Below are 15,504 nucleotides of genomic sequence, written 5' to 3'. Positions count from 1 at the left end.
CATTTGCTGGTTTGATTTGTCCCGGTCTCATGCTGTGAATTTTCCTTTGGGGAATCTCCCCCTGTATTCTGGAAATACAGCACCTTTGGTGGTATGTGTCCATGCCTGTTGTGGGTGGATTGGGGCAGGGATGGAAGTGTGGCTGTTGAAAAATTGAGTGAATGAGAGCAGAAGGGTTAGCCTTGCTTGTTCAAAATGAGATCCATTTGCTCCCTTATGATATTTGGGTCATTGCCCTGGTGACTTGAGAGCCACAGAGCCTGAAGTGGGGCTGTAGTGACAGAGAGAAGGGCATGATCAAAAAAGCCCATTTTTAACAAATCCACAAGGCCTGGCAGACCCCAGTTGTCTAGGACATGCCAGTGTGTCTGTCAGTGTTTAGGGGAGCTGGACCCTCCTCACTCCTAAAGTGAAACTGAGCAAAGCCTGACCTGGGTATTCCCAGCCATGAGAATCCCAGGAGGTCAGGGATGTGTCTGTCGCCTGTCCCTGCCTGGTGTGGCTGTGCCTTGGGCACCTCTGCCCGGGCTCCCCGCCTGTGCTGGCCCCTCTCACCCTGTCCCCAGCTGCTCATGCAGCTGATAAAGTCAAAACCAGCAGAGTTTGTGGCTCTGCACTTTTATCTGTGTTTTCCCCCAGCTGATTGTAGGGCCTTGTTCTGAGGCAGCCAGGAAGAAAAACTCAGCTGAAATTCCAGGGATTTGCCATGCTGGGGGAACAGCTGGAGCTCCTGGCAAGGTTCTTCCCCCAGAGGATGCTGGCACTGCCCAGGCTCCCCAGGGAATGGGCACGGCCCCGAGGCTGCCAGAGCTCCAGGAGCCTTTGGACAGCGCTGCCAGGGATGCCCAGGGTGGGGTTGGTGGGGGGTCTGGGCAGGGCCAGGGGCTGATCCTGGTGAGTCCCTTCCAGCTCCGAATATGCTGTGGTTTTTTCTGGCTCCTTTTTTGGAATTGATCCTGTTACCATGTTTCAAGCTGGGAATAATTTGGATGCTCTCGAATAGGTCAGGTGTGGCTGCTCGTGCTCTGTAACCTGCCCCATCTCTCCAAGGGTTTGTGTGGCACAAATTCTGATAAGGTTCAGGGGGAGAAAACCTTCGTGTGGAGTGGCCACAGGCTGCGGGGGCTGCAGAGGTTGGGGGGGATCCCCATCCTCACCCCAGGCCAGCCTGGCTGCCCTGCCAGGGGAGGGTTGGGTCCCTTCCAGCTGAGGCTTTCCAGGGGTTTCACAACAAAGCTGCACAAACACCTGGGGTGCCTGAGGCAGGGCAGCCTGGCAGAGGCTGCAGCCCCTTCAGCAGCAGCTCTGCTTTAAACTCTGTTAAACTCTTTGTGCCCTTGCTGTTGGGAACGCACTCTGGAGTGCACCCTGGAGTGTCAGGAGCTGTTCAGCCTCCTGCTGTCAGGGCTGTCCACTTGGCAGTGCTGGAAACAGTTGGAAAAATGTTTTCTTTTCATTACAGCGAGTTCTCCTGGGACGGGACCTGTAACCTTTCCTTTTCCTTGCTGCCTGAGGGCACATGCTCTGCTAGGAGCAAAGCAGTGCTTGGAAGGATGGTTTGCCCTGCCAATAAATATTTTTTTCTAAATCACGCTTCTTCAAAAGGAGACAGAGGGTTCCAAAGATAACAGCCTACATTAACGTTGCATTTAAACCCATCTTTATAATTTATTATCTTTATTAATGACATAGATGAAGGGATCAAGTGCAACCTCAGCAGGCTTGCAGGTGACACCAAGCTGAGGGTGAAGTGACAAATCTGAGGGATGTGATGGCATCCAGAGGGACTTGGACAAGCTCTAGCAAGCTCGACAACCTCATGGGGGCCTCATGAGGTTTAACCAGGCTGAGTGCTGGAGCTGCACCTGGGTCTGGGATCAATCCAGGCTAAGGATAAGCAGATGGAGCAGCCTTGGGAGAAGGATTCCAAAAATCTTGAGGGTTTTTTGAATGAATGAAGATGTAGAGGACACCCTGGGCTGAAATCTGAACCAAAAAATTGCTGTGATACCCTGAAAGATCCTGAAGTAACCCCCAGTGCTGGAAAGGCTGGAAGTTCTGGCAGTAACTGCCCTGGTGGGGACCCTCTTGGGGTGACCCCATAACAGCTCGGGGGTGGCTCTGTGCTGTCCCCGCCGGGCCTGGCCGCTGTCCCCAGGCAGGGCACGGCCCCACAGCTGGGGCCGCACAACAAAGCGCAGCGGGGCTGTCCGGGGCAGGGCCGGGAGCTGCACCCCGGGATCCTGGTGGGTGTCCCCAGCTCCGGACCCTCTGATCCCTGCCCGAGCCGGCCGGGACGCGGCTCCCCCCGCAGGGCCCGTCGGGGCAGCGCGTGGTGTCCGAGCGGAGCGTCCGAGAGCCGGCGCAGCTACGCGGCGGGGCCGCCGCCGCCATGTGCCACTACCGACACGCGAGCCGGGGCTCCTCGGGCCTGGGAGCGTCCCTGGCCCCTTGCTGGCGCCCCCGGGGGTGTCCCCGTTCGGCCCCGGGGGGGCGCGGTCCCTTTAAGCGCGGCCGCGCCCCCGCTGCCGCCGGCACGAAGCTTCCCGCGAACGTGACGTCGCCGCCCGCGCCGCCCGCGCCCGCGCCCGCGCGCGGGGCCCCGTCCCACGTGACCCGGGCCGCGGCGCGCCGCGCGCACATTGGCCGCGGCGGCGGCGTTCGCGGGAGTGACGCGAGGGCAGCGCGGGTTCCCATTGGTCGGCCGGGCGCGGGTGGGCAGAGGCGCGGGCCACGATTGGCCGAGGGGCGGCGGGAGGGGCGGTGGCGCGGCGGCCCCGCCCCCCGGGAGTGCGCGAGACGGCGGCGCGTGGCAGCGGCGCGGGGCGAGCAGTGGCCCCGGCCCGGCCCCGCCATGACCGACTTCAAGCTGGGCATCGTCCGGCTCGGGCGGGTGGCCGGCAAGGTGAGCGCGGGGCGCGGCGGGCCGAGCCGGGCTCGGCCGCACCGGGTGGGCGGGGGGCGGCGGGGCCGGGGCGAGGGGTCCGGCCGGGGGGCCGGCCGTGCTGTGCATTACCGGGGCCACGCTGAGGCCGTGCCGGAGCCGTCCGGGGCCGTGCCGTGCGCAGCCGGGGCCGCACCGTGCGGTCCCGGGCCTTGCCGAGCCGTGCCGTGGCCGCGCTGACGGCGCTCTCGCTGTGTTGCAGACCAAGTACACGCTGATCGACGAGCAGGACATCCCGCTGGTGGAGAGCTACTCCTTCGAGGTGAGGGCCCGCGCTCCCCTCGCGGTGTTTCCCCGGTTCTGTGACTCCCTTGCCGCCCGGGGCTGCCTCGGCCCCGCCGCCGCCGCCCCCCCGGGGCCCCGCTGGAGCCCGGGCTCTTCCCTCTGCTCGTGCCCTGCTCCAGCCCGGCAGCTCCTGGAGGAGCTGTGCCTGCAGCTCCCCTGATTGGCGGAAAAACATTCCACTTTTAACTTACCGGAGTCCCACCGTGGGAGATTCCAAGCCGGAAAAGTTCTGGATTTTAATTTTTTTCTTTTTTAATCAGACGAACGTTGTTGTAAAACACTTATTTATTGATTTATTTTGTAGCGTTTTTATTTTCATACTATTTGTGTGCTTTTGGAGAACTGATAATTTGTCCTCCCGTGGACATTAAAATGTTTACTCTGCACTTAGTCTTGGATGAGGAAAGCTTGTGTTATTGTACCTGATTATGTGACCAGAAAAAAGTGTTTCCTCTTCACATCCACTGGTAAATGGGTTCTTCCAAGGCTTTGAAAGTGAAAGACAATGATTACAAAATCTTCCAACAAATAAGGTTTTTTTTGGGGGGGGAGGGACCATCATCTGCTAAATTTCTGCAGTGCAGTGGATGCTTTGGGGCTGCTCTTAGGGATTTGGGGAGTTTGGGCAGTGCTGCTGCCAGAACTCTCCCTGTTTGTCCATTCCTCCCCTCTGGCAGCCGCTGTGTCTGTCTGTGTGGTAACACACCCTGACTGCCCCAAATGTTTCAAGCTCTGGCTGTGCTTTGTGAGCTTTGAACAGCTTTGTGGAGTGCAGGAAAATGTGGAAATGGTAGGAAAAATGGCAGGAAAATGTGAAAATGCAGGAAAAATGGCAGAAGGCCCTTGCTCTCCCAGTGAGGTGGGTGTAGGGGCAGTGCTGGAGCAAAGCCCTGGTGGCTCCCAGGGGCAGAGAGTGATCCTGCCATGAATCCCAGCCCCAGAGCTGCATTCCTGCTGTTCTTTATCCAGGCAGCCCCAGCTCCCCCTGCCCTTTCCCAGCTGGGCTCCACAGGGTCCACCCCACACCACAGCCCCAGGGACCCATTCTGGGGGGATGGAGGTGCCCTTTGGCTTTCAGCACCCAGAGGTGCCAACAGCTGGCCCAGGGAGCACAGGAGTGCTGGGGGTGTCCCCAGCTGGTGTCCCCCAGAGTGCTGAGGGGACAGGCCAGGCTGGCTGGGTCCCCCTGGGGCTTTGAGCCAGCTCAGACCCCACTGAGCTCAAGGGAGATGCAGGGACAAGTGTGAAATGTGGGGTCCATGGCAGTGGAGGGGTGCTGTGTGCCCCATGGCTGCGCTCACAGCCTTTCCCTTCCCTCTAGGCTCGCATGGAGGTGGATGCTGATGGAAATGGTGCTAAAATCTTCGCTTACGCCTTCGACAAGAACCGGGGCCGGGGCTCAGGGCGCCTCCTGCACGAGCTGCTCTGGTGGGTACTGGGGGGAGCAGAACACCAGGGCTTCCCTTGGCTGCCCCAGCTTGTGAGGGGTGATCTCTCTGCCCAAGGCCCCTCGGGAGAGTGGCAAACCCAGCCCAGGCTGCCCACAGGGTTTGGGTTGCAGGGTCACACAGCACAGCCCGTGGAACATTCCAGGCAGGGAGAGCAGAGGCAGAGGTTCAGGGACACCCTGAGAATGCTGCCCAAACTTCAGCTGGGGGATGAGCAGGACCTGCCCCATTTGATAGGGGAAGACAAACCTTTGAAGGTTTGTGAGGTTTTTTGTCTGCTGAGAACTGGCAGAGCACTGGAGAGAGGGAACTCCTGATAACTTCAAACTTTGAGGTGTTTTTTATGGCTTTCTGCAAAAGTGCCTGAGGTGATGCTGCTGATGGTTCATTTCAGCTGCTGCATCTTATTTTCCGTACTCTACAAATCCCTGAAATCCTTCATAGGGTTCACATTAAGTTTCAGGGGCCAGTTTCCTCATTTGTGAGAGCAGCTCACCCTCTGAGCTCATCTGTTGCTCCTTCTGGATGTTGGTGGGTTTGTGCAAAAGGTAGGATCTGCTGAAGAAATCTTATTTATTTTAAAAGCCTTCTTGGAAAAAAATAAGAATATTTTCTATTCAGTTCCACATCCTTGGAAGTCACAGTGCCCAGGATGCCCTTAATCTTTCCAGGTTATCTTTTATCCCCTAGAACCAGGCTTTGCACAGGAGGAAGGAGACAAGAAGAATATCAGATTATTATTTTCAGTCTGCTTATTAAATATGGATTTTAACCTGCATCTGTTAATATTTAATCTTATTGCACATAGAGCTTTGTTGAAATTATGAAATTGGCTGCAATATGTGGAGCAAATCACTGACAGCTGCTGCTAACTGTGAACCTCAGACAGTCATAATTATTATCTGTAAGTAGCATTAAACAGCACCTGAAAATTAGTCAGGTCAATTGTTGAAGGCTGTGCAAATGATGACATCCCAGCTATTTGTTTATGACACAGCCCAGCCATTGCCTCTCCTGGCTTGTTTTACTCAAATTAGGAAGTCATTTGAGCAGATTCAGTTAGGAAATTCAAATTGTGTCACTCGAGCATGGGCTGTGGTTAAAAATAAGAGATTGTGTGTAATGGGGATTTTGGAGAGCCACAGAGGGGGGGTCAGCTGCCAGGCAAGCAGAGCTGCAGTTCTGAAGTTGCAGTCAGATTTTTGGAGAAGAAGATATAAAATATCTCTGCTGTTCCTGTGAATTCATCCTGGTCCTGAAGGTGTTGGTGGTGCTGATCTTTAGTTGCAGCTCAAACACTGCAGGTCACAGGCTGAGTCTCTGCAGGGGCTGTGAAGTTTCTGCCCCTCTTCAACAGAGCAATTTTGGGGCTGCTCTGAGCACAAAGCAGGACTGGGGAGCAGGGTCTGGTCCTTCCCTTGGTGAGGAGGGGCAGTGCTGGAGGTTTGGAGCCTGTAAGAGTCAGGAGAGCTGGGCAGAGCCAGGCAGTGGTTGCATTTCCCAGTGCCAGCCTGGCTGCTTGGATGAATGAAAACCCAAGAAATGGATTACTGCAGGTGTAGGTGTGTAATTCAGTTATTCTCTGCACATGAACCCCCAAAACCAAGCCAATTGTGTGCCTCTGGTTTAAGATACAGTGAGTAGCATGTGGTAGATGCAAGTAAAACAGATTTTTTTTTTTTTCTTTTCTAGTTCAGCAGGTATCTTTGGGGCTCATCATGAGGCCCTTGAGATAAAAATCCTGGATCTGCTGGATCTGCAGCAGTGACAGGAGCCTTCAGCTTTCCTGCTGCCCTGTGCAGAGGCAACTGTGGGATCAAAAGGCATCCAAGAGCTGGAAATTCCCCACGAGCTGCAAAAATTCTTACAGCAAGAACTTCCTGATGGTTCTTCAGCCTCTCTGCTGCTTGCTGTGACTTCCACGTGGAGTCTTGTCTCCCCCAAAGCAGGGTTTGGGTGTCTCTGCAGGAGTCTTATCCCCTCTTCAGTTCCCTGTGGAGCAATCCCAGCTCTGTGTTCTGCTGGTGTAGAGATGTTCCCTGGGGAACAGCAGCAGCAGCAGGGGATTAGTCATAAGTAGCACCAACTGCATGTTCAAAAAGACATCCAGGACCTGATTTCTGAGGGTTTTTAAGGGGTTTTTTTTAGAGCTCTTGCCATCTTTGTGCCTATAACAGGCTCAGTTCTGGCTCCTGGTGCTTGGAATTGCTGTGTCTGCACTTGTGTTCCAGTCCTGGGCTCTGAGCTGCTGAAAGACCAAAAGAACAGGGTCCAGATGATCCCTGAGAAGTCCTGGGGGAAGGGTTTTGCCTGGCATCTTGCAGGAGCTCAGGAGTGCAGGGGGAGGCAGAACCTCCAGCTCTGCAGTTCTGGCTGCACTCCTGAGCTGTTCACAAGGCAGGTTCTCTCAGCCTGTCCTTGCTGCTCACTTTGGACGAACTGGGGTGGTCACAGAGAGGCCTGGGGAGGGGAGTGCTCCTGTGTTCAAAGCTTGGAGAGAAGGGACCACCCTGAATTTGGCATTACCAGGTCTAGCACCTTATTGCAGTGGTGTTTAACACTGGCTGCTCACCAGCAAGGCCCAACTTCCAGCTCTACTTAGGCTTTTGTCACTTGAGGCCACAGAAAGCTGGCAGTGATGTAGATAAACGGGTTTTCATACAAGGAGGTAAAGACTGGCTCAGTGTGGGAGGGGATTTGGTCAGAATTTGCTTTTTGGGGTGCTGGGTGCAGATCTGGGCTGTGGAGGAGCAGGGGTAGCTCTGTGCCACTCTGCTGTGCCACCCCAGTGTCAGGGACAATCTCTCATAGTCCTCTTTCCTTCCCCAACTCCAGCAGTTTCTAAACTCATCTAATAAAATCAAAAATATTTCTGAACTTAGTCTTGGAATCCCCTTCCCTTTTCCCCCTGCACAGTCTGTTCTTGCTCTGAACTTCTGTCTCCTCCTCCCAGATTCCTGTCTCCTATCTGTCCCATCTCTCCAGCTGGCACTTTGTCCCAGGCTCATTCTAAGAACCTTAACTCCTTCCCTGTCTCAGTATCTGACTGATGCTCACCTCCAGCAGTTCTCCACTTTCTTGGAGCCCTTGGAACTCCTGATTCCCTTTGCCAGACCCTCTGCTGGCCTTCATCGACTCAGAAGTTGCTGCTACTGTAATGGCTTCCCAGTGCCAGAGGGCAGGGATGGATGGGATATTGGGAAGGTACTGGTCCCTGGGAAGTGGCCCAGGATCCCTGCAAGTGTCCAGGGCCAGGCTGGATGGGGCTTGGAGCACCCTGGGATAGTGGAAGGTGTCCCTGAATTTTAAAGTCCCTTCCAACCCACATCAAGCTGGGATTCTGGGATTCCTCTTTTAGGGCACTTCAGCAGTCTCTTTGCCATAGTTTGTTTGCTTTGATGTGTGTAGTTTGGCTTATTTTTCCCCAAAAGAAGGATTTTATTGGTTTTACCTTCAAAGGGAAGAACTTTTCCCTGTTCCATGGAGGCCCAGCAGACTCCCTGGCAGGGGGCTCCAGGCTCTGTTCTCATGCAGGGAATTCTCACAGGAATTACCTGGTGGGAGCTGGAGCACATTCTGTGTGCAGGTGCTGCTTGTAGCCTCTCCAGGGGGATTCTGCTCAAAAGTTTTGGGGCATATGTGAAGTGCAAGAGTTTTTCTTAGCCCCAAGGTATATAACTTAGACATATCTGGATGGATTTTGACCAAGAATACAAAATCCTACATTTCTCATTGTAAGGCACATTAAAATGAGTTTCCTGTTCTACTGTGTAATGCTGAGCTTTATAAAGGTTAAAAAAAGTGGGAATTTTTAAACTCAGGCAAATATCTCTTCAAAATTAAAATAACTGTTTGAGCTGAAATGTTCAGTGGAGGTTGAGCAGGACTCAGTGTCCAGGCTGGGCTTGGGTGAAGCTGCTGGGAGGTCTCCATGAGGAGGTGCTGGGTTACCCTCAGTGAGTGCTGTCAGCTCTGCTTGGTCCTTGTTCTCCTGGGCTGGGAGGTTCCTCTTGGCAGAACAGTTACAGGGACACAGCCTTGTGTCCAAGCCTTGCATTTCAGCTGGGATGGGGATTCCTGCAAGAAGTGATACCAAAACTTGTCCAGGCATGAGGGTGTTTGACAGTGAACTTGATTCTTGATGAAACAGAGAGAGGAGAGGTGAAAAGAAGGGGGAAAGGCAAATGGAAACTCTTAGAAGGCAGTAGGGAAGATTTCTCCCTGCAGCCATCCTGGTTTAGTCCTGCTTTGGGTTTCAGGCAAGTTTCGGGTGTCTCTTGGTCAATTGTGGAGTCATTTCAGACCTTCAGTGTGTGACACACAATTAGTCTAAAAAGATTTGCATACTTGGTGAAACCTCTGTCCTGTTGCTGTTCAGAGATGTTTCTTCATAAATAACAAGCCCTGTGACACCACACCAGTGCCAGACTTGCACAAATGTGTCTGATAGAATTTCCTATGGAAATAATAAGCCAGTATTGGCACCTTCTCTGGAACTAAGCAATATGCTTAAAATTACTCCGTACTCTGTCTTTTGATTCAACTAATTTATAATTGAAACCACCTGCTGGAAAAAGTCACTTTCTCCTGGGAGTTCCCCATCTGAAGTAGCCCCTGGAGTCTGTTTGCAGCTCCCAGTTCACATTGCCTCTGGAATTGCTGTGATCCTTTGTTTTTTAGCTGTTCCTGTTCAGCACTGACCCTCAGGTTGGTTTTGTGTCCTGCAGGGAGAGGCACAGGGGAGGGATTGCTCCTGGCTTTCAGGTGGTGCACCTGAACTCGGTGACCGTGGACAACCGCCTGGACAATCTGCGCCTCGTGCCCTGGGGCTGGAAGCCCAAGGCTGAGGACATCTCCAGCAAACAAAGGTATGGCAGCACCTGCAGGGGAATGAACATCTCTTCAAATGTTGTCTGCTCCCTTCAGTGATTTTTGCCTTGGCAGAGCCTTTTTGATAAAGCTTTGGGTGCTTTACACGTCACTGTCCTGGCTTCCTCACCTGGGGCTCAGTCTGTGCTCGTGTCCCATCCCACCCATCTCACCCTCAGGGTTGTGCCAGGTGGAACAGGAAACCTCTGTGCCCTCCCAGCTGGGCAGAGGCTCAGGGAAATCTGCACCTCTCACTGCCTTCTGTCCCTCAGGCACTGAAATTCCAATGGGAACTGGGAACTGCAGAATGCTCCTGATGGAAGTTGTGAGTTGGCGTTAGACTCACTCAGGGGGAGTTCTGGGCTCAGCTTCCAGCACCTCTCAGCAGCAGCTTGGGGGAGCTTCCCACGGGCTGGGTTTCAGTGATGCCACTCAGCACATCACACTCTGTGCCAGGATGGATTTGGATAATCAGTGAATATCCAGACACACAGTGGGAGACCCACAGACTTCACATCACACTCTCCTCCTGGAACACCTGCAGCAGCAGCTTTAACATTGGGGTGTTTAGAGCTGTTTAAACTGATTTTGAGAAGCTGTAGTGAATTACAAATGCTCTACATGATTTTGGGGGTTCAAGAACAAGAAACAGACTTAATGCCAGAAATTAATTTTGACTTGGTGTGAATAATTTTGCACAGAATTAACTTTGCTCGATATAAATGTTTTTTGATTGATGCCTTTAAACTTTTGGGGTTTGCACTTAGGCTAAAATAACCATAAAAATACCCAATATGTGAGCAGTATGTGCAGTCTGAGGCTAAATACAATGTTAACCTTATTTATTAATAAATTTGGAATCATTGTCTCTGTGTGATTACTATGAATTGGTGTACCAAACTTGTACTTGTTTGTTTTTTTTCCAGGGAACAAAGTCTGTACTGGCTGGCAATCCAACAACTTCCTACAGACCCCATAGAAGAGCAGTTTCCTGTCCTGAATGTAACCAGATATTACAATGCTAATGGGGATGTTGTGGAGGAGGAAGAGAACTCCTGCACTTACTATGAATGTCACTACCCTCCCTGTACAATGATTGAAAAACAGGTGGGTTCAGAGAGCTGGGAGTGAGCATGGAATGCCTTGGGCTAGTGGTGTGTCTAGGGATTTATTTGTTATTTAAAATGTAAAGCTTTACACATTCAGTGGCTAAAAGCAATGATTTTTCTTCCACTCAGGTTTTCTTTGGCCTGAACCTCCAGACCCTGTGATAGCTTTCAGTTTTCTTACAGGAGGGAATGTGGGTTTGAGCTGGAGCAGTGGATGTTAGGGGGCTGCTGGGAGGAGGGTGATTTCTGCAGAGTGCACAAAAAGCCAGGTGGGAGCTTTCCTGCAGGGAGCAGAGCTGGGATGAGTGAGCAGCTGTGTAAGGCAGCAGGAAGCATTGTAGGAGGGTTTGGATGGTCATGGAATCAAAAAATAACCTGGTTACCATTTCCCGAGGTGAAGGTGAATTGCAGTGGCCTTCACTCAGGGGAGAGCTGGGAGGAAAAGTTCTGCTGGAGGAAGATAAAGCAACATCAGGAGTGAGAGAATGGGCTGTGCCTCTGTCACACAGATGCCTTATCTATAAACAAGGGCTTCTCTTGTGACAGCAGATGCTGAGTAGGCTAAACTCATTGTGTTCCATTTTCTGCTGTGGGGAAGGGAACATTTGCAAAAATGATCTTAAAATCCCTGTATTTGAAACAGAGGCAGCTCTGCCTTTTATTTGGGTCTGTGCCCAAAAGCTCCCTGCATAACAGTAACTTTGGCAGTGGCTGAGCTTGTGCAGCCCTCCTGATAATGTCTGAATTTCAGGTGTTTGTAGTTGAAAACAGAACTTACGTTGATAAAACAGGAGCATTGTAACAACAAATGTGTAATGCTCCAATATTTTGTCTGTAAATTAAGCCCATTTTACAGGAGCAAACGTACAGCCACAGAAATTGCTTCAAACCCTTCTGGTTCTCTGAAACTTATAGTGGGGTGTTTGTGTTTCATAGAATCCCAGACTGGTTTGGGTTTGGACTTAACAATTCATCTCATTCCATGGGCAGGGACACCTTTCACTGTTCCAGGCTGCTCCAAACCCTGTCCAGCCTGGCCTTGGACAATTCCAGGGATCCAGGGGCAGCCACAGCTGCTCTGGGCACCCTGTGCCAGGGCCTCTCAGGAAGGATTTCTTCCCAATATCCCTCTCACCCTGCCCTCCTCCAGCTTCAGGCTGTTCAGCCTTGTCCTGTCACCTGTTTGTGACAGGCATGGAGAGAGGCACGGGGGAGGGATTGCTCCTGGCTTTCAGCTGGTGCACCTGAACTCGGTGGCCGTGGCCAGCCGCCTGATGGTGAAGCTCCTTGGCAATGCTGTTGGTTCCTCTTGGGAAAGCTGCTGGGCTGTCCCCTGGGGGGGATGCTGAGGTTCTCCTGGCACTGAGCAGCCCCTCTAACAGCCCCTTTTGTTCCCAGCTGCGCGAGTTCAACATCTGTGGGCGCTGCCAGGTGGCGCGGTACTGCGGCTCGCAGTGCCAGCAGAAGGACTGGCCTGCCCACAAGAAGCACTGTCGGGAGAAGAAAAGAACCTTCCAGCAGGAGCTCGGCCCAGAGCGGTGACCGGGTGGCAGAGGCCTCTCAGCAGCAGGATTCCTTCCCAAAGGCATTGGACTCTTGCTTTTGCACAGTATGACAGACTGCTTATCAAAGCCAGAGGCACTGAAGAAAAACCCTGTGATGCTTGAGCAGAATGGCTGACTGGACTAAGCCAGCTCTGACTGGTGCTGTGGAAAGGGATCGGGTCTGCCTTTCCAGTATTATATTCTCAAGCAAAAAGACTACTGTGGAGCTCCAGGCAGGAAGCTTCTCATTATTTATATGTTAATACGTTTGTAAACTCATGTACAGTTTTTGTTAGGAATTCTTGATAGCACTCATTAACTGTAATGTTCAGATGAGAACATGTTGTTGGCCTAAAAGTTAAAAAAAAAAAAAAAAAAAGAAAAAGAAAAAAAGTCATGTAGCAAAAGCTTTTCCTCCCATGTGGCAGAAGTGTCTGTGGCAGTGCCAAGGCCGGCGGGGCAGCTCTGGCATCAGCACTTACTCTGGAGAACTCTGCATGGAAGCTCTATTTAAAAAAAATACAAACAAAAAAAGAGCAAACCAAGTAAAGGTTGGAATGAATCCATGTCTGCTCTCTGGCTTTTTCCCCTTCCCTTCCAGCTGCCTTCAGAGCTCAGTCAGCCTGGCTGCTGGCAGTCCCTGCAGGCAGGAGCAGTGCCCCAGGAGCTGGCGTGGGGCGTTGGGATCCTCTGGGATCTGAGTCCAGGCACTGCAGCTGGGGTTGCCTCCCAGGGGCTGCTGGAGATGGACCTTGGAGCAGCCAGGATTCCCAGGGAGCTGGATCAGCTTTCTGTTCCAAAGCCCTTGCACAGAAGGCAGTGGTAGTGGAGCTCAGGTAGCAGCTGTGTGTTCATGTGGTTGCCCTCGTGGCTTCCCCGTAGCATAGAAAACACTCCAGTCATGTGCAGAGATGTTTAAATATCTAATATTGGGTAATATGAATTATTTATTCACTTTTTTAAGAGTTGTCATCAATCCAAGAATCACTTTTTGATTTTTTTTTAATGTAGTAATGAGTAAAAGTAGTATGGGAGGAGGATTTCCCTTGCAGAGCACATGCCTGTTTTTCTTTTCATGAATAACTTTTCTATTCCATTTTTGCCTTAGAAGTGTAAGGAACATCAGTTGAGTTTCCTGAAGAGCTAAATGGATAATTTAGTGCCAGGTGTTAGTCTTGCTTCACAGTAGAAGAATGTGAGCTGCTGAGTGCTTAATGCAGAGCCTTTCTTGGAGTGCTTAGTGAAATTTTTTTTGTAAAAGCCGTTTAGAATTTTCATTTTTCAATCAGGATTCACTTTGCCACTTCATGTTGCAATGTTGGTCTTGCTTGTATTCAATTTGTTAGAAAATTGATCTGCTGTGGACTTCCAATATTATATTCTGTTTCTAATACCTGCACTGGAAGTTCTGAATTATTAACATTTGGGTGGGTTTTCATCCTTTGGCTTTAAGCATCTTGGGAAATAGCAAAAAACTTTGGAAACTTCCTGCTGGAAGTTCACTTGAAGGCACTTGGTTGAGTTGCCACTCTCAAACCACAGTTGTGCTGTAACTTTTCTGTTCAGGCAGCCCAAAATGCCCTTTAGTATGACAAAACCAAGCAGGACCCAGACAAATTTTCCTGTAATGGGTAATCTTTTTTTTAAAGGAAACATTAATTCTTTCCTTGAAGTGAAATGCAGTTTCTGATTAATATAAAATGGGACATAAGGAATATTTTGTTCATTATTTGAAGTCATCCATTGACCAGAGCAGAAGTATTGACTTTTTTCCTTTGCCTGTTAAAAAGGCTGCTATTTGTCCTGCCAGTTTTCCATTTTATTACCAAGAATCGTGTTTATCAAAACAAAGTGCAGCACCAAGCAGGGAAAAGTTGGTGCAGATGTTTCAATGCTGCTGCTGTGAGCACAAGGACAGGCTGCAGCCCAAGGCCTGGTGGGGCAATGGGGAAATTCCTCTGAGGGAATCAGGGGTGGGTGGGACTCAGGGAAGGGGTGGGACAAAGCCAGGATGGAGGTACTTCGGGAATTCCTGATCCCAGGGAATGTGGGAGGGTGGGGTACAGCAGGAGGGGAGATGCCCACTGGGCTAAAGGGCTGTGGGACCAACCCAAGTGGAAAGAAACTGCCCAGACATCGTGCAGAGGTTCAGGGAGATAACAGCTGGCTGTGTGATCTGTGACCCCAGACTGTCCCTGTGCCAGAGGAGAGAAGTGGCTATGGGGATTTTGACTCTTGGGAAGGTCTTGGGGACTGCAGTGAACACATCCCTGCCTGCTTGCGGGGGGGGAGGTTGTGTGATCAGTGATTCTGGCAGATCTTGGCATGTACAGACACCGTCCCTCTCAGTGAGCAGGGTCAGAAAGGAACTTGAAGGTGGCAGCTCCCCAAGCCAGCCCAGAGGATGGAGCTCTTGTAAAGGTCCTCCTTACTCACAGAGAAGCCCAGCTGACAGGGATATCTCTGTATGGACAAGTATTCAAAAACCCAGGATTGGAGTCATTTATCTGGGAGCAGACCTGAACAGTTCTGATAAAGAACTGATTTTCCAAGGGCTTCCCCCCAATGGAGATGTTCTTCATCCAAGTTGTTTCCTGCAGGGAAATCTGATAAATCCAGCTCAGGGTAGGAGGCTGCAGTGTTCCTGATGCTGGCTGGAACAGAGGGCTGCACACCCCCTGTAAACACTGTGAAATGTTGGTACAGGCACCTTCCAGTGCTCCTTCCTATCCAAGGAGCATGATATCCCTGATCCCAACATGCAGAAGCACAACTGGAAATCCTGGCTGGGCTAAGGAACACCAAATATGAAAGAGTAGATTGCAAGGCTTGGTGTTCTGATACTTGCACCTTGAAAACACCATCTGGTTATGGTCTTAGTTTTCCTTTGTGACTTAATTTTAAATGAAACTCATGGTAAAAGGAGCAGCTGAAAGACTGAAATGCTTATGGGAGGCATGGAGATGGTGTAAGACACCACATGGCCAGGAGCAAAGCTTCACTACCCAGCAAAACAGTGCTGAGAGCAAAAGGAGGCTGGTGTGATTAAACAGGAGCATGTGGGACACTCAGAGTAAGAGGAAATCCTTGGTAAACTGGTGTCCAAATGTAAGAGATGGAAAGAATAACATTTTGGCAGGTGAAATGTGGAACAAGCAAAGAAACAAACCAACCCAGCAAAATAATGCAAAGAGAAATGAATACGAGGAATGTTCAAGTCATAAAACTTGCATGAGTAGTTTTCAAAAAATCAGGAGCAGGGGGACTGCTGGAATCAGCAGAGACTGATGCACAGCAAAGGGAAG

At 51.2% G+C, this 15,504-nt stretch overlaps 1 protein-coding gene across 1 annotated transcript; it reads left to right on the top strand.

The window, feature by feature from the left end:
• The first annotated feature begins 2,771 nt into the window (after positions 1 to 2,771).
• Positions 2,772 to 13,592, top strand: ZMYND19 (zinc finger MYND-type containing 19). Its single transcript, XM_059865123.1, has 6 exons — positions 2,772 to 2,905; positions 3,147 to 3,206; positions 4,551 to 4,657; positions 9,405 to 9,545; positions 10,473 to 10,653; positions 12,054 to 13,592. The coding sequence occupies exons 1-6, from the start codon at positions 2,855 to 2,857 to the stop codon at positions 12,195 to 12,197; spliced, it is 684 nt and encodes a 227-aa protein (XP_059721106.1). The 5' UTR covers positions 2,772 to 2,854; the 3' UTR covers positions 12,198 to 13,592.
• Positions 13,593 to 15,504: the final 1,912 nt, after the last annotated feature.

The sequence above is a fragment of the Haemorhous mexicanus genome, chromosome 21, assembly GCF_027477595.1.
Source record: "Haemorhous mexicanus isolate bHaeMex1 chromosome 21, bHaeMex1.pri, whole genome shotgun sequence".
Taxonomy (NCBI): Eukaryota; Metazoa; Chordata; class Aves; order Passeriformes; family Fringillidae; genus Haemorhous; species Haemorhous mexicanus.
The sequence above is the reverse complement of the archived record's forward strand: the minus strand, read 5'-3'. Positions and strand labels throughout refer to the sequence as shown.